At 46.8% G+C, this 22,261-nt stretch overlaps 6 protein-coding genes across 7 annotated transcripts; 2 read left to right on the top strand and 4 right to left on the bottom strand.

Moving 5' to 3' along the window:
- Positions 1-432: 432 nt before the first annotated feature.
- GL218_07328 (mRNA cap guanine-N7 methyltransferase) lies at positions 433-1,944 on the top strand (the record flags this gene model as incomplete). The annotated part of the gene is made up of 1 exon (XM_033584078.1): positions 433-1,944. One exon carries the CDS (start codon positions 433-435, stop codon positions 1,942-1,944), a length of 1,512 nt encoding a protein of 503 aa, XP_033432447.1.
- Positions 1,945-3,184: 1,240 nt separating this feature from the next.
- On the bottom strand, positions 3,185-4,352 carry GL218_07327 (uncharacterized protein; the record flags this gene model as incomplete). Its single annotated transcript, XM_033584077.1, has 3 exons — positions 3,185-3,623; positions 3,710-4,000; positions 4,243-4,352. The coding sequence occupies 3 exons, from the start codon at positions 4,350-4,352 to the stop codon at positions 3,185-3,187; spliced, it is 840 nt and encodes a 279-aa protein (XP_033432457.1).
- Positions 4,353-6,289: 1,937 nt separating this feature from the next.
- Positions 6,290-7,850, bottom strand: GL218_07326 (Cytoskeletal signaling protein slm1; the record flags this gene model as incomplete). The annotated part of the gene is made up of 3 exons (XM_033584076.1): positions 6,290-7,429; positions 7,484-7,702; positions 7,767-7,850. 3 exons carry the CDS (start codon positions 7,848-7,850, stop codon positions 6,290-6,292), a joined length of 1,443 nt encoding a protein of 480 aa, XP_033432456.1.
- A 1,613-nt stretch (positions 7,851-9,463) lies between these two features.
- GL218_07325 (putative HECT-type ubiquitin ligase-interacting protein creD) lies at positions 9,464-11,446 on the bottom strand (the record flags this gene model as incomplete). Of its 2 annotated transcripts, XM_033584074.1 has the most annotated exons (3): positions 9,464-10,357; positions 10,417-11,329; positions 11,382-11,446. In XM_033584074.1, 3 exons carry the CDS (start codon positions 11,444-11,446, stop codon positions 9,464-9,466), a joined length of 1,872 nt encoding a protein of 623 aa, XP_033432454.1. The 2 variants fall into 2 exon arrangements, with proteins under 2 accessions (XP_033432454.1, XP_033432455.1); XM_033584075.1 differs by lacking the exon at positions 11,382-11,446 and having other exon boundaries at positions 10,417-10,848.
- Positions 11,447-16,166: 4,720 nt separating this feature from the next.
- Positions 16,167-18,340, bottom strand: GL218_07324 (putative catabolite repression protein creC; the record flags this gene model as incomplete). The annotated part of the gene is made up of 6 exons (XM_033584073.1): positions 16,167-16,222; positions 16,283-16,544; positions 16,597-16,882; positions 16,946-17,313; positions 17,362-18,089; positions 18,145-18,340. 6 exons carry the CDS (start codon positions 18,338-18,340, stop codon positions 16,167-16,169), a joined length of 1,896 nt encoding a protein of 631 aa, XP_033432453.1.
- A 1,432-nt stretch (positions 18,341-19,772) lies between these two features.
- On the top strand, positions 19,773-21,721 carry GL218_07323 (Mitochondrial Rho GTPase 1; the record flags this gene model as incomplete). Its single annotated transcript, XM_033584072.1, has 2 exons — positions 19,773-19,782; positions 19,851-21,721. The coding sequence occupies 2 exons, from the start codon at positions 19,773-19,775 to the stop codon at positions 21,719-21,721; spliced, it is 1,881 nt and encodes a 626-aa protein (XP_033432452.1).
- Positions 21,722-22,261: the final 540 nt, after the last annotated feature.

Here is a 22,261-nt window from a genome sequence, read left to right as displayed (position 1 = left end):
TTGCCAACGGTTGCAAGCAGCTGCAGGCGGCCATCAGCGGACGTAACTTTCACAACTAAACTTAATCTTAAACCAATCACTGAGCACCTGTGGACCTTCTAGAGCCTCAAGGTACCTTGGTACTTATCTAGTAGTTCTGGGTACAAAAAACGTAAGGTACGGGTTACCCCGGTTCTTTATTAGTTCAATGCCAAGACTCGCATACCTTTCCAGCTTCTGCATCACCTTAGGAGCTAGAGATAGGATCGGTACTTTTACCTCACATGTCCCGTTCTCTTTCCTTTACTCTACTTTTTTCTTTTACTGTCTAAGAAATTAACAAAAAAACAAATTAGAGATCCAAACCTATATCAACAAAATCTAATTTAACTTCACCTGCGCGATTACCAATCTGAACAAGAAGAAATATCGAAAATTCTCTCGTCTCCCATAATGGCAGGAGACTACGCTTCCGAAGAGCTGCCTCAGCCTTTTGACGCGAAGCATCTTGAACCCGCTAAAAGGCACAAGCATTCTCGATCTCCTAGCAGTGGTAGCAATAGCAGGCGCCGAGAAAACGATACAGGCGGACCTCCCCTTGACGAATTACCTCAGCCATTCGATGCTAAGAAGCTCGAGCCGGCTAAGAAGCGACAGCGCTCCAGATCGCCATCCGATGCGCCCCGAAAGCTAAAGCGCCCTGGTCGCGGTGCTCGCTTTTCTCAAGCAGAATCATCATCTATCCGCCAGCGCCATGAGCAACGTGAGCGCGAGGCCGCCGAAGTCGCAGCTACGCAGGCCGTACTAGAACAGAGAGGCATCAACGACGTTGTCCGACAGCATTACAACGCCGTACCAGAGAGGGGTCGCGATTGGAGAAAGACGGACAGCAGAATCAAGGGGCTTAGGTCGTTTAACAATTGGGTCAAGAGCACATTGATACAAAAATTCTCGCCCGACGAAGACCATACGCCTGGAGCTCACGAGCGAGGGCGCGATATGGCTGACGCTAGAGATCACAGGCTGCTCGTTCTCGATATCGGATGCGGAAAAGGTGGTGATCTAGGCAAATGGCAGCAGGCCCCACAGAGAGTCGAGCTGTACGTAGGGTTAGACCCCGCCAATGTTTCCATCGATCAGGCGAAAGAACGATACCGTAATATGACCCACCGTGGCGGACGGGGTGGTAGGGGCGGCCATAGGGGTGGGCGCCACCAACCTCCGCCATTCGAAGCTCTCTTCTACGTCAAGGACTGTTATGGCGAGTCTATTGGTGATATAGACGTCATTCGGCAAGTCGGATTTGACCATTCGCCCATGGGGAAGAGCGGGTTTGATATAGTCAGCATGATGTTCTGCATGCATTATGCATTTGAGAGCGAAGAGAAGGCCCGGATGATGCTTCAGAACGTATCTGGGGCTCTGAAGAAAGGCGGGCGCTTCATAGGTTGTATACCTAACTCGGATGTGATCGGCGATAGAGTCGTAAAGTTCAACGAGTGGTTCGCGAAAAAGAAGAAGGGTGAGACGACCGAAAATAATGACACTTCAAACAAAGAAGATAACGAGGATAAGGAGGAGGAGGAGGGCGAGGTTGAGGAGACGGCGGAGTGGGGCAATGATCTCTACCGGGTCAGATTTCCCGGCAAAACTCCTGAGGACGGTATCTTCCGGCCTCCGTTTGGATGGAAGTATAGCTTCTTCCTCGACGAGGCAGTAGAGGAGGTCCCAGAGTATGTTGTGCCTTGGCCAGCATTCCGTGCTATAGCAGAAGACTATAACCTCGAGCTACAGTACCATCAGAAATTTGATGAAATCTGGGAGGCCGAAAAAGATGACCATACACTGGGTCCCTTAAGCGAGCGTATGGGAGTCCGTGAGAGGGGAAGGGGACCACTTCTGGTTTCGCCCGAGGAGATGGAGGTTGCCAGCTTCTATCTGGCGTTCTGTTTCTATAAAGTATAGGTATATTTTTCCAGTCGGTGAGGGGGTTCAGCTTAGGCGGCTCGTGGATGATACGCTTACCAAAGACATGGGATAACCCATGGCAGGGTTCAAAGTGTTACCTGAGGGCATTAACCAAAAATTTCAAAGCCATTATAAAAGGACGACAGTATAGCAATGCAATAAATGCTTCGAAGCTCATATACATCGCGTAGCGAATTATATATTCCCTAGAGCGATTCATACTACTCTATCTTAGTCATATAAGGAGTAACTAATTGATAATATCTACCAACGCATCTACCAAGGCTTGTCATACCCAACCATCTAGCAAGGAATCATTGAGGCTACCTAGGTAGATGATGATGAAATCGTTTACGTCTATTTGTCTGGCTACCTAGGTAGATATTTCTCCAGCGTCCAATACAGTAGGCTATCACCTCACATCATATACCCACTTTCTACATCCGGAAATACTACCAGGTTACTATTGGCCAAGCTGATATGTTTATTCCGTGTTACCTACTCGCTATAAATGCTTCTCAGGTTGCGTTGGGTACTAAAAAAGAGATAGTGTATCCCATACAAATCCAAAAGAGACGAAAAGTTGCAATGAGACAATAAATAAAAGTATCCCCCTACCCATTTTGATATTCCCATCTAAAATAACCCATCCATCCTACACGCGACCAAGATGCCCCTTTCCCAAGTCTGCTGTACTAATTTCGATCCGTAGCCGTGTCACATCATGAGCGATACAAACCACGTCCTGTTCCCTTCCGCCCTACTCGTACATAGCGTAGAGATCAGAATAAAAAGAAGACAAGAAAAAATAACGACGTAAATCGTAAAGGAAATCATCAGACAATGGCACATGTGTATGCCACACCCACTGCAGACCATGGGAAGAACACTACCTTACTCTCATGTTCCACCACCGCGCCATTGCCGTACATCTAACCCCTGGACAACTACCCCCTTTCCCGGTTTCGAGACGTGGGGTCTCGTTGTAGGGTGTGAGTGCGGCACCTCCCTCGCCTCCAGACCCCATAACTCTAATCCCACGACAACAATAAAAAAAAGGAAAAAATATATCATAACTCTATACTATGATATTCATTTGCACAGTCCCAGCTACCAGCTTGTCAGAGTCCTTAACTCTTAAAGCCATCATCTGTCTATACAGATAGATAGATAGCGTCCTATCTGTACTACATCGGTACCAGATGCAGTATTGATACCCTCCACTTACCCGCCCACATCACGGGCCATGGCCGTACCCTCTCGTCTGCGCTGCAAACGACATATCCGGCGGGACCTGGTTCGCGGTAACGACGCCATTACGGACTTGCTGCTGCTGTGATGGTAACGAGTTGTAGTAATTCAAGCTACCACTGCCCGTGTTCCGGTGATGCTGGTGGTGTTGGGCGGGTGTCGATGCTCCGTATCCGGCGCCGTAGGGGGGTTTGTTATTTCCGTTTCCGGACTGCATCATCGATGCGGTTAGGCCGCCGAAGTACGATGATGGCGGTGCGAGGGCCTCGCTTTGCTGGCTGTTGGCGAAGTCGTCGAGGTCTGTGGCGTCGGGGTCTTTCTTGAGGAGGGTTGTGTCCCATCCGTACTGCATGCTGCCGTTACTGTTGCCGTTGTTGTTATGTTGCGGTGCTGGATGGAAGGCTCTAGGCTTGGAGTCGAAGGAACTGTTAAGGGGGGAGCGAAAAGGGGCAGTTAGTACAAGTCTGAAGAGAGGGCTGCAGGGTACCGTCTAGGTCTTGGGAAGACCTACTTGTCGGTACTGAAAACTTGGTGTTGGTGGCTCTGGTCGTACTGCTGGTTCATCCGCACCGGCATGGCGAGGTGGCCGTCGGCGTCTCCTTGTTTCATCATAACGCGAGGGAGTATCGCCCTCGTATCACCGATGGTAGTAGTAGCAGCAGCCATAATCGGAGAGGCCGTGTCCGAGCCACTCGTGAAACTACTCCCCTCATCGGCGCTGCTGTTGCTCACGCTCGGCGAGACGCGCTTCCGGCAATTGTACTTGCGGACGCCCCAGCGGATCAGACGGCCCCTATACGCTCTGACACTATTATTACGGGGGGGGAAGATCCCCTCGGTCTTAGCACGCTTCTATTTCTTTGGCCTGTGCGATGTAAGGCAGGTAGGTATTTATCTTAGGTTGGGTAGGTATATGTGATGTGCTAAAGATAATTGATATGCCGGATAAGGAAAAGGAAATGAGGGAGAGTGAAAAAAGGGGGGAAGCGCGGAAATGGGCAAGGAACGAAACAAGAAAGAAAGAAAAAAGGAGTTGATTCTCACGAGGCTCTGAACCCGTACTGGTCGATCATGATCTGCCGCACGACGGAAAGCGTGTTGTCGGCGTAGAGATCCTTAATCGTAGCTTCATATACATCCCACGGCTTCGTCATTTTCGCGATTATCTTATCGTGGCAAGAGTCTCATAGTAAGGTCCAAGTGTAAGTCATTATTCTCCGACGAAGTCTAATCTAAGGAGGAGGCAAAAGAAGTAGGTTAGGGTCAGGGGAAACGGGAGGGGTGGTGTTGATTATGGGTGCCCACGGAGGGCATAAGTTAGTCCTCATAGCTCTCTGGATATGGGCGAGAGTAGAGAAGTAGAGAAGTAAAGTCAGAGCCTCACCGAACCAAGTCCTCTCGCGCATGTGCGGGGAGCTTGGAATGATTCTTTTGGGAAAGGGAGGGGGCTTGTCACTGGCGAAGGGTAGATGAGCTAGACAGAAGGGTATATTTGCCTACAGGTTAGGCATAGAACAGCAACAAAAAAACACCCTGAGAAGAGGCAGGCTACGGGCTGTCTATTCCTCCCCGTTGCCTTCTTCTTCTAAGTCCGAGATTCTGCGCTGCCCTAGGCTGGTGGATGGGCTGGATTAAGAGGCTTATTATGACGCTACTAGGCCATATAGTACGAACACCCCAGCTCAAAGCCTTGCCGTAAAGACAAGTACCTAATAGGACTGGGGGGGAAACAGCCCGTTCTGCCAAACATGGCTGCTTGTCCTTGCAGATCTGGGGAAGAATTAGCGAGTCAAAAAAAAAACAACCACACTTCTGTGTAGGATACAGCCACATCAGAGCCTGCTTCTCTAGCGCCATCGTCGTGGCGGAAGATACTGATATTGCATGATGATATGGTAAGGCAGTCATGTAAGATCCCGATTATTTAAAAAAGAGCCGATCTTAAAGAGTGGAATGCAACTATTACCAAATTATATTCATGATACCTTCATTTAAATATCTTTAACGATCCACAGGTAAGTACCTAGGTAACTCATCATCATCAACCCCCACGACCACACATCAGACTCACCTCGATAGTAAATGTGCTCCTCACCCGAGGCTGATAGTTCCCACCCACGCTAAACAATCAAAGGCGTCAACAATCACCAAATGAGGTTACGCTACCCTGCAGTGTGTGCTACATGGCTGTTTGCAGTCGGCCTATCTTAAGTACCTTACTATTAATAGGGTCGCCTGCTCGTTGGGCGGCTGTTGAAACCCAGCTCCAAAGTAAGATGTTGAGTACTTACCTCTTAACTCAGTTAACTAAGATACATAGCATGTAAAAAAGAAATCGTCTTCTACTTTATTCTAGGCGATGACGAATATCATATCATACCTATCCTACAATCGAACCTGAACCATCTTAGAAACGAGGCGTGCGCATTATCTCCCCGAAATCGTGGAATCCTCATCTTAGCGCTTACACCGCGCCAGGATCATGAAAAACAGCGTCCGGTGGCTTCTTAGTTATCAGTATTATTAAGTGCCTCAAGATCTGAAAGTTACTCCCGAAATCTCACACGAGAGACGGTAATCTGTAATCCAGTAGTGAGCTTGATCTTATGTATATCGCGGGGCCACTAGAATGGTCTCTGCTTTAAGGGTCTATAAAATAGACAATTTAAAATGGGAGTCATTAATATTGATAATCGTAAGTAATATATCGAAAAAGCCACATTAAGAAGATATAATACCACCTCATCCTTCTACCTGCAAGCGATACCATTTCGGTCTCGATTGCTGACGCATACTTGTTTCGGTCACATTTTCAGGCACCCCGCCTCTCAGGTATCTTTTGATTTGTCCTTGTTCTTCATTACATCGAGTTCGCGCTTTAAGCCGCATCGCCGCGCCCCACGATGACGTTTCCTCAGAATTTCCCTAAAAGTTGTAAAAGCCTAGGGCAATGCCCTTCCACAGTTATCCTTAGCATTAGCAAGGCTTTATGAAGCTGAGGCTCCCTTGGCACACAGTTCATAATTCCCTCATCTCAACCACAAAGGGTACTCGATTTCCTTTAACTTGGCACGACAGGCAATCTGTGTCACTAGGCAGATGCCTTCTTATCCGTATCGCTCTTGATAGTGTTTTGTCGGGTAACGGTAGGCGATATAGCTGTAGGGCTACTGACGGTCTCACCACCTGTAATACCTGCGTCCTGTTCTTTATGCGCATTCGGATCAATCTTCTCGAGTTTTGATTTTTCGCTGACAGAGCCCGGAAGGCTAGCGTTCGGTGATGGTGTATGGCTTTCATAAGCTGCGCCTGTTGCGCCGGCCGCGACACGAATTGCATCAAACCATTTCTGAGCCTCGGCAGCCGAGTGAGCTATGAAATGAAATTCTGATGTGCCGGCGAGTTTGCTGCTAAAGCTCCCGCCCTTATCCTTTCCTTTGATGAGGAATTTTTCACCTGTAGGAGCACTGATTACAGCGTCTGGGAGGAAGATGGAAACTTCCGGTTTCGGGTCATGTCGTAAGTTATCATCGTCTTTAAACTCATGCAAGTACTTGGAAGGGGTTACAACATAATACCCCGATTGCGTACCCCACGACAGCTTGTTTCGCGACTTGCGCTCTAAGCTACCCTCGATGAGTGGCTTAGTTGAGTTGTGATCCTGATTGGGGAAAACAATTGCATCCACACTTCGAGGAGAGTCCTTCGGATCGACCAGTCGGTGGCCCTCACGAACATTGAAACCGTTCCACTCAAAGTCAGGCGGAATTTGTTGCGCCGCGCCCAGCATGTCAACGTAGAGCGCCCTCATCTTTTCAGCCTGCCCACCGGCGACCTGATTGAGAGCATCCATTGCTTGTTGGACTATTTGTATCACATGAGCCTCAAAAGCCTTGAAACCATCCTGTATGCTAATAAGATCGTTTCTGTGGTTATTTTCTTCGATAACCTGCTTGTTCAGTCTGTGAAGGACACCGCGCCGAATAACATAAGGGTCGTCGGTAGGTGTTAATTTACCGCCTGTCGACTCGAAAGCTGCGGCCTGCTGGCCAAGAAGCTCGATATGCTTCTGGGTAGTATTCCTAGCCTTCTCGATTTCCTTTGCGCTCTTCTCAACCCCATGAGATACCTCCTTATGCTTTGCCTTAATTTCTTTATGTAGTCGTTCGAGAATTGGTAGGACAGACCCCTTGAGGGTCTTCTCGGTCTCCGCGTTTGAATTGATCATAGCCTTTACACATTAGGCACCGATTGGAATAAGGGCAGAACAAGATATAAATCTCACCTGAGTATTAACTCGCATGTTTTCGAAGAAACCCGCAACACCGCCAAGACCCTGGTCGAAGTGTGCCCCCTCTCTTAACGGGTGAGAAATCGTCTTAAGAACCTTCTCATACTCCTTGGCATGCGCTTTGTGGACTTTCTCGACAGCTCCAACATATTCTTCTAAATATCCCACGGCATGTTTCCAGGCCTGAAGTCTTTCGGAAAGTAAGCCGGCCGTCTAAGGATAACGTATTCGGGTTAGCAAAGGAGAGAGAAATAGGGGGATCTTGAATGCGACTCACCGTAGTAGGGTCGATACCCGGTACGGCTTCTTCGCTGAGAGTAGTAGCCTGCCTCACAGGAAGCGTATGACTGTCGACGCTCATTATGTAGAAACTTTTGATATTATATATGTACTAGATTTCGATGTTTCGTCGGTTCGGTATAATGCTGCGTTATGTTGCGGTGTGTCGAGCAGGATTGGATCGAATACTTAATCGAATACTTAATCGAAGGTTGTCGGCTATTCTTTCGCAATAGTAGTAATAGTGTTATTATAGGCTTCAAGTTGACGCGATGGTATTATTTCTGATAATTCTCAAGTTCTAGGTAAATCAAGTAATGTCGAGGGCACAATTGGGCAAATTGGGGGGAATAGTCGAGTTGGAATGGTGATGCGAAATTCGCGGAGGACGAACCCCTGCGCCGATCAATGAGCTTCCATCAAACCCTGGCAGTGGGCACATTCGAATCTGATATGACGGTGATAATCGATGATTGATATCAGTGATATCAGCGATATCAGACCACTCAAGCTCTAAGATAAGAAGCTAGTACCTCTTTCTTAGCCCGAACGGGTTAAATACATAAGGTAGCTGAGAGAAAAGGGTGATTTAGGTCATTGTATTAGTCTCGGTCTAACAGCTTAAACCAATTAAATAATGCGATAATTACACAGCATCAAGTTCGCGACTGACACTTCCTCTTCATAGGGAAAGGACCTGTGGAAGAATGACATCATCTGCGCGCTATGTACGTAAGCATTGAAGAAGTTAATAAAATCAGGTCGTCCAGTCTGCAAGTAATTCTATATGTACATAATATTGCGTGTGATCAAGTACCTAACCTATCTATCTCTACCTAAGGTATCTATCACGAAACTTGTTGAAAACGTTGCATCATTCAACTGGACGAAGCCCATAGGAGGAGCTAGGTCAAGCTCTGCTAATGCGACAGAATTTTCAAAATCCTATAGATTGCGGCTGTGACTGAAGATAATTCCCGCAGATCGCAAACACCGACGGGACTTATAGCCAAACCTAGCATTCGTGAGTGCGATAATTCCGGTTACGGACAGACCGAGGGTTCGGGATAGACAAATGTCGTATTCCACAAGCGAGTACCAGAGGAGGTATCATATCCTCCACACAACCCCAGGACATAAGGTAGCAAGCGAGATTTTTTTTTACTTTTTTATTTATACTTGATACAACATGAGCATGCAACGCTCCATACATTATGCAAACACACAACCGCAATTATCCGTGATGAAGATATAGAAAAAAAAAGTTTTCTTTTATTATTCAGTTTCGGTCTCCAACTTGCCGAACTGAGGGATTGGAGAGTGACATTGCCTCCTAACGCCGAGTCTCTTGGTGTCTATGTAAATGCCAATAGTAAAAGCAACACGATGGGTATATAGCAATTCTTAGATATGTGCCTCCACAAAAAAAAAACCAACCAATTCAATTCCTTGTTCAGAGTCCGCAACAAGATGCCATTTCGCCGCTCAATGCAAGTATGGCCCGTCCCGATGAAACCAACCTTCCTGCGAACCATGGTACATGTGGATATCCCCTGAGCCATTAAAACGCCTAACCACGAGAGAAACCAATAAACATTACGCTTAAATGACTTTGGTAGCCCATAGAAATGCTTAGATTGGGGAGCAATCCCAAATGGTAAAGTAGCAGTTGCAGAAGACCGTCGTGGCAATTATCTAGCCACTTCTGCCTTGGATGAGTCGTAGTCGTCGCTCGCCATCGGTGCCGCCTACAGATGTGTGACTGGGGAAAAAACTGAATCCTCCTATCGAATGCCGATTGGTCTGCCTACTCCTCGATGTGCTTCTCGATCGGGTGCTTAATACTGTAACTTCGGCTTGTGGGCCCTCCACAATGGTTGCCATAGTTGCCATGGGGTCGTTCAATACTATTCGCGTTGGAGAACCCGGCGCACTCGTTGCGGTCTGGTAATCCGGAAGGTTGATGGAGCCCGTGTAGCTTTGCGTCCTTGGCAGCGGTGCTCTCGTTGCCGTTGCATAGCTTGGCACCTTGCTCAGCTCCTCCATGTCCAAAAATTCAGTATGCTCAGGCGGAGTATGGTGACCCCCTGCATGATTCGGATGATCCTCCTCGCTTGTCTGTCGCGACAGCTGTGTTGAATGTACCTGCGATGAATCCCCAGTGTGCTCGCTATCATGCGGGTGGTTGAATGGAGTTGTCGCTCCTGACCCAGATCCGGTTGAGATGAAAGACTCGTTCCTCCGAGATTCGTCAAGAGAGACGTTCTGCAACCTAGAAGACAAAACCGCAGGCGGGACTGCAATAGCATGCGCCATAGCTGCTAGATTTTCTGTCGAACCTGCCCGGGACTGTGCGTAGAACGGACTGTTAAGGCCGCTGTGGATCCCAGGGGTCATGATCCCGCTTAGATCAACGTCTTCGTACAGCTGATCTAGTACGTGCATTCCGTAGCCCGGGGGAGCCATCACTGAAGCGTCGCTTTCATTTACTTCACCGGGAGTTTCAGGCGCCTGCGAAACGAGATTGCCTTCTTCGTCTAAAGGCATATTTGGCGAGATAAATATAGTTATCGGTAATGATGCCCGAAGCTATTCGCGCCATTGTTAGTACCAAATTCTCGAACATCGGAGATATGCGTAAATCATACCTCAGAAATATGACCATCAGGATTTTGTAGTCCAACTGTGAGCTTGAGCTTGTGTCGAATCTTAATGCCGTGAACTGAGCAGTCTTGGATGCACTTGCTTAACCTCTTGGGTAGGGGTAATTCCCTGTTAACAACCCATCCTTCTTGACCAGTTTCTTCGATGTTGTCGTGCCAATGCTGATCACGGGTGACTTCGAGATTCCATGAGGTAACATCACGGTCGTGCTTGTATGATCTAGTTGGAGCTTGGTAGTTTTGCACGCTGAATTCCTGGATTTCAATAAGTTTAACCGTAATGACGCCCATTTCTAACCCTTTTAGGAGAGGAGTAAACCGCATCTCCAGAGGGATATTGGTACCGAAGACAACGGCTTTTTGCGGAACGACCACGGAATACTCGATCTTGTTTGGCCATATGTTTTCTACGCTCATAGCGTGGTTGAATTCGAGGGCTGCAGGTTCCAGGGTTCGAATAATTCGAAATCGTTTAAAGGCGTGTACATTCTTAGCCAACTTTCCTCTTGAGATAGTGGCTTTTAAAACATAGGTAATGCCAGTTTGGTAGAGCCCCTCGACGCTCTCGGCGGTGTCTCCCGGTAGTAGAAACTCGAACGGCCACTCATAATTTCCGGGGGCTAAAGTGTTGTGATGCGTCGTCTCACCCACGAAAGGCGGCCAAGTATGTCTTAGAATTGTGGTTGTCCTATCCATTTTCTGATTATGTATACCGGATGGTGTCTGTTTTCCGTCGACCCAAGCCACACGGCAGCTACCCATCAACCGCAAGTGAACATCTTCGACCTTCAAGGGTTCTCTTAAGCACAAGACCAAGACGCCCTTTAATAGCTGACCGGAAGCTTCATGCTCGTTTCCACGAAAGACGATAAAATCGTTCTCGAGACTGCGGCCAATTCTCAGTAAGATGTTGTCGAGTAGCTTTAGTTTGTGTCAACTGCTCAGCTTACCGTATCTCAAACAAGGTACAGACATTCCGACTAGCTACCGAGGTAAAAGGGTTAAAAGAAGGCATTTTTAATTCGGCAGATTCGACAGCATGTATTATTGCTTTGGAAGTGACGCCCGCACTTGGCGGAAAAGTAGCCAAAGGATTTCGTCCACGAAATGTGAACGGTAAGTGGTGAAGATTGGTCATGAGTTGAACCTGAGAAATATGTAGTGGGAGGAGTCAGGATTATTAAAGAAGTATATAAATCGAAACAATAGACAAGCTGTTTTTAGCGTCCTTAGCAGTTACAAAGAGCGTGGAACAGCTCGCAGGGTCATGTATGACACAAAGATACGAGAGAGATTCCTAGCGTGTGGGTACTACTACTTTTAGTTATATCAAGTCCCTTGATATCGGCGTTTTTTTTTTTCTTCTTTGAGGATGGGTCAGGTCTGATCAAATAGGAATAGACAGGACGGGAGGGACTAGAAATTACAACGGTTTTTAGCGACGGGAACCAAATTGTAAGTCACTCAGCAGCCAGCAGTTAACCAGCAGTAACCTAGCAGAAAACAGAGAGGATAATTCCGCCGCCGCCGTCGGGAAACTCGTCCCATTTTTCTAGCTCGTGGGCAGGTTTTTCCCTCTCTCTCATGCCCAGCGTTACATACCAACCAGTCAAGAGACTTCGTAAGGGTTAGAGGGTCAAGAGGGTCAAGAGGGTCTCAAGCAACCTTGAACCTACGATTGCCCGATTGCCAGGGGCAAAAATGGAACTTGGCTGGAACTTGGATCGGCTGGGTTAGAGACGGTGATAGCCGGCCGGGATCTACGCTTGTGGTAGATCATGAAAGGGAAGTAGAGAAAATAAATACATAGATACATGCAGTGTAATGGATCATGGAAGCATGGGCCGTTATGGTGGAAGCGAAGAAGGAACCCACCTTTGAGGCGGCTGTGTATCATCTCCTAGCACCTTCACCTTTTTAATGTCATTTGTTCCTTATTTTTCTCGTCTCGATTTTTTTCAAAGGGGGTAACCACCATCAGATTTTTTGGTGTGCTGGTCCCCTAGTCAGGTGGGGCTTTTTAGAACCTGATATCGGCCGGTCGCACTTACAGGGTGGAGCACGCCGCTTGCTACATGATACATTGTACATGTGCATACATGTAAGGTGCATACATACTTAAAATCGTTTCGTGGTGTGCGAGTCACGCGGTGGAAGGTTTGATAAATTTGATAGGGTAAGAACAAACTTGACGATTATGTATTCAACGGACCGTTACCTACATGGATTTAAACAAGTATAAACTTGTGAACCTATGAACCTATGAACCTAATTCAGCTTATGTATTCGCTATTCCATGTCTGGGGGAGGGTGGAATGATCGTCACCAAAGCCACAATTATATTAAGTGTGTTGCAATATCATCATCATCATCACCTACATATATTTAATTGTCCATCTCTGCTGCGATTCCAATTCTACATAACGAAAGTCGGACTTATCTCTCCTACCTGTTGGGTCAACCTGATCCCTTCGTGTTAGTTATCTGGGTAAGTATCTTGATAACAGAAATCCTAGGAATCTCCACGTGTACGTATTCTATTCAAGGACCGAGGCCTTTCTTAATCACCAGGAATGACCGCATCATGGTGTGTTGTGCCGTGCGGAGTTGCGTTCGTTCGTCTGCAACACCCGCATATGTGTTCCCCTTTGATATAATTTTCCACCTCAGCTCCAGGCTCTCCGCGTCTCTTATTGCAGCAGCCAGCATGCATGTCACCTCCAATATCTCCAGCCTAGACTTGCGCCCAAGAGCGAAGCTGACCTGCCGTACAACTATTGTACGAAAGGAATATTGAATATTAGTCGCCGCTCACAAACAAACGTCAGCAATGGAAGCTTTCTAAATAGGAAGGAATTCATTTACATCCCTAAGGGTGCGTCTCCCGAATTATCCACGAATTTCCGTGGGGGGGGAACTCCGATTCGGCATCTCAGTGCTAGATCCGTTATTTGGCTTGGCGGTGAATACCGATAAAAGTCACCGCCTCATGAGGATCACGATCTCTCTAGATCGTTCTATATCTGGTTGCGGGTGGCTTATTCCTGACATGATCAGATAATTGCGGATCCATGCGCCAAGCTCGATTGGTTCAGCAGACTGCGACCTTGTATGCATGGTTCCTGGAGGCTGTTTTTTTGCCTTTTGACATTTCGTTATTACCCTGACGCTTTCCGGGTCTTACCAGCATCGCATTCGGCCAAACAAACAACCGCTAAACCGAAGCAATCAGCATAACAGCTACCGAGGTCGTTAACCACTGCCCCGGCTCTGACTGATCTCCGGATTAAGCTACTACGGCATCAATTTCTACCACTTATATTTCGCGTCTCACCTAAGCTCTCCTATTTATGTATTGGTCGTCTATTATCTATCGACTTGCGCAGTGATTCGGCCTATGCAGCCAACTACGGAGGATCGAGCCGTAATCGGTTGACGACTAATACTTAACAAACTAATAATCTCAAAGCTAAATCTAGAGCTAGAGATCTAATCCCTCGAATTTAGCTAGGACAAGACTTAACTTAACACTAGACAAAGCTTGGCTCTTGTTAACGTCAGACACTACCAATACATATATCGCAGCATACCTAAGGTATGTATGATGTACAAAGGTATAGTACCTGTATTACCAATTTACCAAGCTGGTAAAAGGTATTCAGTCAATCCGTTTGCATTCCAACGTCCCGCCTTAGATCTTACTAGGTGAAAGACCAAAGCCAAGCAAGCACCGAAGATCTCAGCGTATCGGTGGTACTCAGCAACAGCGCATATCTACGTTTAAGTATATAGTGCCAACCCTATCAACCCTACTTAGGTGGTGGGGGGTCACTCTTCTTGATCAGGTTCTTACAGCTTTAGCTAGTTTGCTAGGTACCTACCTACATATGTGCATGGCTGAGCTAGTATTTAACTATCAAGAGGACGTCGGCTGACGACAACAAAGGCTCTCTACCAGGTAATGCTCTTCGATTTCACAAGGGCTGAACCTTATCTATGCTTTATGTTCTGGTGTTGTTACGCGTATTATATCACACGGGATATTCCATATATCCCGCTAGGTTTGATGAGAGTATCTCGCTCAAGATGAGCGGGGCCCTGCCCAACCCTGTTATATGAAATACGTACGATGAAGGTGTCATTGATTACTCACGATAAAGAGGCTGGACTATGGAGGCTATTTTCAGCATCGTGGATCATAATTTTTGTTGGGTCTTGGTTTCATTGTTTTTTAAGCAAGGGACCCGTTCCGTTAATCTACGTCGGTAGTAGCTCCTAGAGAGGTTCGACACGGTTTTTCCCGATCAAATACAATGGAGCCACGGACGAAGCTATCACACTAACAAAATACCCAACGCGAATCTTTTAAAGTGCCCAGGCGGGCTGGCGGGCCAAGCTAATGCTGAGCCCTATGGCGACTAAGTGGATCACAGTCTCATCAACGCAGGAGGCTTACCGTGGCCTGCTGCCTGCGTGGGTAACTTTAAAATCTTCCTGGTTTTTTAGGTAGATATTCTCAAACATCCTTCGATACCACGTGGGGGGCACATAGCATTTACCTACTTAAATCCCACCCCATTGCTGTGCTGTGCCTGAATTATAAGAGACTAGGAGATAAAAACAAGACCATATCAATGGCCATCTATCCGTGCGCAACATAGTCTTCTCGCCGTTATCGACGGATTACCCGTTTCAGGACTAAACCTCAGCCGCTGTGTTTCCGGTTCATCTGTTAGCCCTACCAGTAGTAGAGAAGAATTACCTAGTTCACGGTCTGCCGGGACTGGGATTTGAAGGGCCGAATGATGCAAAACCTTGTTGAGGCTCTTTTAGGCGCGGTCTAGACGCGGGCGCCGCGCAGAAAGGAGGTGCGCCGGTCCCGGGCTGCTTGCGCGCCGTGTCAAAGGCCCTGGCCCAACCATCTCCACCTCTCCCTGCACGAGCTACATACTACATGCTACGTAGGTATGCTATGCTAGCAAGTTTAGCTGAACTTGACTTGGTTGGCTGATGACGAAGATACGAAGATAAGAAGACAAATGAGGATTTGATAATAAAACCAAACGCCTTTCACATGCCTTAAATGTTGCTCACTCCTTGCATATGATATATAATAATGTTATGTGCGTAGTGTAGGAGCCTCATATAAAAATGCATTCCTGACATCTGTGATGATACGCACAGCGGCTTTCCGGATCTGGTCATCCCGTCACACTGTAGATCTCTCCTCTCGCGTATCGACTTGTAGTCGTACTGCACCGTAGCAATCACAACACAGACCTCCTTTTTTTCATTTCATTTCTTTTCCCTTCCTCTTCACGAGAATTAAACTTCGCCGCCGATTTCATGCGTATCATACCTATATAGCTATGCAGTAGACTTGACCTGACTACCTTAATCTCCTATCCACTCACTGTTTGAGAACTGCCGGGGTCCCACACTTACACCGAAAAGCCACCGGACGAATCTTCCGAGCGGGAGGCGGCAGGATGCAGATTTTGACGTTTTGTTGGTGGCTCCTATCGTAACATCGCCCCATATGCAGTCTGAAGTTTTTTTTTCCTTGATAATACAAAATCGCGCTCGTTTGTGACTAACAGCAATGCGCGTTCCCGCTTCGAAACCGCCACTTGCACTTGCAATCGTTTGATTAAACGAATACAGATGCCAAATATTGGCTAGGTTTTGCTTTCAAGCGGAGCTTACCACAGTAGTAATATTCTTTTCTTGATATATCACAAATCTGTTTGAGCTATGGAGTCCGCTGGTCGACTCCAAGTTCTGATGTGACCTAAAACAAATTCCGTCAATATGCGTTTGGCATCGGTTTCGCTATGGTAGCTGCACTTACCCGTCTTACAGCTCGTCACAATAGCCTCTTCGGTGAACTCTATCCAGCTTAATGGATGCTTGTCCGCTAGCTTGGTCAATACTGGTGGGAGTATCGCGGTTCTTGATCGTGGCTCAACGGGATGATCAATCGTGTTTTCCTCTGAGTCTACTCCTGAGACAATAGAATCTGACCGTAACCTACTGGTCGATGTGCCCTGAGTCTCAGCACGCTGCAATATGGGGAGTCGAGAAGAGATAGAACCGCGCTGCCGGCTCGCCGTCTGTGACTATGTTAGCAAGTTAACTTGTAACACCTTATGGTAAGAGACGCACCGCCTTCGGTTTGTGCAACATCCCGACATTAAAATCCCAAAGGCATAACCGGCAGTCTTCACCGACGCTGCCAAAGCGATAGTTTCGCTCATCACATCTCCAGGGATCAAACGCAACAGATGTAACCCATGACTGATGACCTTGACACCGCGCTATGAGTGACGTTTCTGAGGGACACCAGATCGAGATCAGATCGTCTTGCCCTCCAGTCAGGACATACTTTCCGTCCGGCGACCAACATACGCATGTAAACCCGCCATAATACGAATTATACAACCCAAGAAGCCTACAACGTTGTTAGCAAATCATTTCGTCAAGATTTTGAGGGGTTGATGTTCTTATCACCCACTCTTCCTTGAGATAGTCAATGATACGCATTGTGCCATCCTCCGATACAACCGCGAGGTGGCGGTTATCAGGAGAAAATTCGAAGGCGTTAATCCGCTGGTTGGACAATTTCCAAACGGCTACAGGGTTACTCTTCTGGTTTTTGGAATGCACCGACTTCAACACATTGATCACTTTGTAATGGTTCACAACTTTAGGAGTCGAGATCTCTCCATTAGACTTGGTCTCCTCCTCATCAGGGTTAAAAATCGCATCCTCTTTCTCTTTGTCATAGACGACTAAGGATCCATCCATATGCGCCGCGAGAAATAGATTTTCTGCTCCGGGGATCCAACGGATTTGGGAGACCGGCGTCTTGTTGATAACACCCTATAATTCATTAATTAAACTTTCCGCAGACAAGACCAAAGCTCTTACATTCTTATTCAGTCTTGTATATCGCTGAGATATAGGCTCCCACCATATGATTTCGCCTGTTGAGAAGCCCATGATGATATCAATGTGACTTGAATTCTTCGTAACCAGGTTAACATCATGACTTAGGCAATGCGCTTTTGTAAATAAAATCTTAGTTAGGTAATCAGCCTTCGTAGGAGACGACAGATCGAGCCACTGAAAAGCCCGGTTGATGTTGGCGAAAGCAAACAATCCATCGCTTGGCCGGTCAGCTAGCTTTTTCGAGAAAGCCTCATTAATGATAACCCGCGAGATGAAGGACGAATTACTCTTAGTCATGTTATTCTTGGGTTTGCGTCGCTTATTGGGGTCCTTAGTCCTTTCCGGCACGAGTAGAGCATTGCCATCGCCGAACGCTGGCGCCGAAATTGCCGTAGCTGATGTTGACGGTCCCCCATCACTTATAGATGTGCCCCTTCCCTCGCCATCACTACTTAGCTTCGCGTCGTTGGAATAGCGTCCTTCACTCGGGTGTTCGGCGATGCTCGGCGATAGCGTAGTTGTTGTCGGGGTTAGCTTAAAGAGAGCCGGAGGTGGTGTTCGAGATTCTAAACTGAGGAGAGAGATCTTGGTCCCAGTTGTAGCTGGTTGTGGTGTCGTTGCTAACGGGTTGGGGTTAACAACTGGGGCTTCCGACGGGTGGGGTGGTGGTGTCGCAAGGAGAAGATCTTCTTTAAGCACGTATGTTCCTATATCATAGCCTCAGCGTTGGCTTCATACACAATATTTCATAAATTAGCATACCCTCTCCAGCTATGAATTGGTCTTCGGGGTTGGATAATATATTATTCGTCTCGATCATGGGGGTGGCATGGCCAGCAGCAACAGCGGCATTATACGCTGCCTGCGTAGGATACCTAGGCGGAGGCGGTAGCACACTATTTTCGTGAGAAGATATGAAGTCGTTAGCTGTCTGAGTACTATAGTAGCGGAGGAACATAACATAGTCTATACGAGACGAGAAGGGCTTACAACATGACGAGGGTTTACCGAACACCAATTGGAAGACTATTCGATTATGCGAGTATAGCAATAAAGCGCTATGTATTCCGTATAATTTGAATTGCGAGGTCTAGTATGAGTGGTCGTTGCTGAATTGTTCAAAAGCCAGAAGCAAGATTGGGGTAATCGTTGAGTCGACTTAGGACGGACGTAAGCTACACCAAATTATATATAACGCCTATGTGAGCATGTCTAATGTGAAACTGGAAGATGTATTGAAGCAAGATTTTCTTTTAATAATCAAGTTGGAAAGTAGCGCAATAAGATGCTATGGTATGCGAAGAAGAATGTGAAGTTGCGCATTCTCGAATCGACAGGAACAACTCCCATGTTGGGAAGCTTCAGGGTCAGGCTATCCAAGTTGAGCAGGGGTATTGCGTCGTTCGGGAAGTTGATGTGGGGTAATCGAAGTACTTATCAAGACTAGGTATTCGGGATCATGGGGGAATTTGGGTTTTGATGAGGGGAAGTAAAACTTGAACTACCCCGAGCAGGTGCTAGCTACGTAACTTGCGTGTTTTTGTACAAAATATAAAAGAAGTAACGTATGTGTCCAGAATAGAAGCATCAATCTGTCGTCGACGGCAAGTGCACATATGCTTAACCCGTTTTTCGGGAGTCGGGAGTCGGGTCTTAGCGGAGGGACTTGCAGATGTCCACGGCTGCACGGGCAAATCAATATGTACCTCTTTCAAGGCTGCATCCCCTCCTGTAATAGAAGAAGTTATATAGGTGATATTCGTCTAGGATATATCATATCAATTATCAACTTGAGCAATCGTCTTTACATTTTGGCAGAATGAATAAATTTGAACTTGATTTATAGATATTTAGGTAGATAAGATAATTATCTTCAATAAGAGCCTATTGGGCTTGGCTATAATAATCTCAAGTTGTCCACTATCGTACTTACATAATAACCTCATAAAGATATCGTGGATCTATTGTACGTAAGGTACATAACTTTATATAGGTACGTACCCTGTCTAATCAATCGGATAATCGTCATTTCAAAAAGTTGAACCAGAATACGTAGCATTCGCATCCACTCGATTTCATCGAACCCATTCATTCCACATTCCACAACCTAACATAGATCCGTGCCGAATAGGGTCCAAATACGATCAATCCACTTTAGCAATCTTCTCTCCTGTTCGCGAAACAGAGAACAATCCAACACTTACGCCTCTTGACTGCTGCGTAGTAAGCTAGGATATCCTCTACTATTCTCTAATAAGCTCCAGTTCTTGCTCTTCAGTATCCAAATCACCTTCAAGATCCTCGCCGTAGATTATTCCGGGTAGCTTTGTGACGAATGGCATCGTAACGACGGAACTCCATTTTGCTGGATTTCTTGCTTCTTGACCAGTATGGCAATAGGTATGCAACCTCAATCCCAATTCCACCCGTTGCGACTGTAGATGATTAACAGTATCGTTTCTATATAGTGCGTGTTTGTGTCTGCGGCGATGAAGGGACCGGCAAATCGAGTCTCATTGCGTCTCTTGTTAAAGATGTTTTCGTGAGCAATAAGATACAACCTGTTCTACCTCAGATAACGATCCCGCCAAGTATTGGTACTCCTGAAAATGTCACTACCACCATCGTTGATACATCGGCGCGCCCGCAAGATCGTACTACTCTGCGCAAAGAGATCCGGAAGTCCAACGTTATTCTCCTGGTCTATTCTGACCATTACAGCTATGAGCGGGTTGCGCTCTTCTGGATGCCTTACTTTCGCTCCCTCGGCGTAAACGTCCCTGTGGTCCTATGTGCCAACAAGTCCGACCTCACCGATAATACCACTCCGCAAGTTATCGAAGACGAGATGCTACCCGTCATGAACGAGTTTAGGGAAATCGATTCCTGTATACGAGCAAGCGCCAGAGAGCATCAGAATGTCAACGAAACCTTCTTCCTCTGTCAGAAAGCTGTTACGCATCCTATCGCCCCGCTCTTCGACTACAAGGAGGGTAATCTAAAACCTGCTTGCATGTCAGCTCTAAAGAGAATATTCTATCTTTGCGATAAGGATCAGGACGGCTATTTGAATGACGATGAAATCCAAGAATTCCAAGGGAAGTGTTTTGAAAAGCCCTTATCTCACGAGGACCTCGATAATATTAAGCTTTCCATCGCCAAAACTGTCCCTGGATCGGATACTACAAAAGGGGTCGACATGCGGGGCTTCCTGCAACTAAACAAGATATATGCCGAAAAAGGTCGACATGAGACCATATGGGTCATTCTACGGAAATATCATTATACTGACAGCTTGAGCTTAGAAGATAACTTCATTCATCCTAAGCTTGACGTCCCAGAATACGCCTCCGCCGAGCTGAGTCCTGCTGGCTATCGCTTCTTCATGGATCTCTTCTTGCTCTTCGATAAAGACAATGATGGAGGCTTAAACGACCAAGAACTTGATGCTCTATTCGCTCCCACCCCCGGCTTACCTAACTCCTGGGTAGAATCCTCATTTCCATCCACGACCGTCCGCAACGAGGCTGGACATATCACTCTGCAGGGTTGGCTTGCTCAGTGGAGTATGACGACGTTCCTTGAACCTAAGACCACTTTAGAATATCTCGCGTATCTAGGTTTCGAGCCTCAAAATACTAGGGAATCTCTCACATCAGCTTTAAAAGTAACGAAACCCCGGAAGAGGAGAAGACGTCCTGGTCGGGTTGAACGGAACGTCGTGCTATGCTACATCATTGGCGCGGCAAAATCTGGCAAATCGTCTCTTCTAGATGCGTTCCTCAACCGGCCATTCTATAGCTTATACCATCCAACTATCAAGCCTAGAAGAGCTGTCAACAGTGTGGAGCTTCAGGGTGGCAAGCAATGCTACCTTATTCTAGAAGAGCTCGGGGAGCTTGAACCTGCTATACTAGAGAACCAAGCAAGGCTAGATTCTTGCGACTTGATTTGCTATGCATACGATTCGTCGGACCCAGATTCCTTTTCACATATAGTTGGCCTTCGGAAGCGGTTTCCGCAACTCGATGATTTGCCCTCTATCTATACGGCCTTGAAAGCGGACAAGGACAAAACAACCCAGCGAAGCGAGTTACAGCCAGACCAATATACGTCAAACTTGATGATGAGTACACCGGTCCATGTGAGCGTAACGTGGAATAGCATTGGCGAGCTCTTCGTCGCCTTGGCGGAGGCTGCCACAAACCCCAGCACGGCGTTCCCCAAGAGCGAAGAGCCGCCACCCGACCGATCAGGTTTATATCTTGCTCTCGGGGCGACAACTTGCGCGGCTGTGGCTGCCTTCATGATCTGGAGGCGATCGACGAACTCTGCTTAGTATTTAGGCATTTCTAAGACTAACCCCGTTTCCTATTCATGTTTAATTTTATCGAACAGGCATATATCAGGAGCATAACCCATCGGATGCGAAGCACGTGGAATGCGTAGTTGGCATCTAGTCATTTCCATGATCCCTACTTTCTTAGTTTTCCTCTACGTGATACCCCCATCTCTACTGTCGTTGACCATACTAGTATTAGAAACATATAGTCACTGAATACCTAATGAATATAATTACAAAACATCTCCCCTTAGGACGCCAATACGTGTTCTCATACATCATTGGCATGTTGATCCTTGATCTAAATCGAAGCCAAGGGTTCGTTTACGTACCTACAAGGGGTATAAACACTAAGGTTCTGGTATTCCTATGAACGTACGAATACTTTAACTCGTTTCAGTTCTCTGGGATATATAAACTTGACTTGCTACAAAGAAGTTTGTTGGAGTACATATGTGTTCTTGACTGTAGTCTTATTTGGAGACTATCGATCTAGTCTTCTTTACTACAGGTCACTACACCCCTTAGCACGGCATC

The sequence above is a fragment of the Daldinia childiae genome (assembly GCF_008694065.1).
Source record: "Daldinia childiae strain JS-1345 chromosome Unknown Scaffold9, whole genome shotgun sequence".
In the NCBI taxonomy this organism is placed as follows: Eukaryota; Fungi; Ascomycota; class Sordariomycetes; order Xylariales; family Hypoxylaceae; genus Daldinia; species Daldinia childiae.
This window is presented reverse-complemented; position numbering and strand designations above follow the sequence as displayed.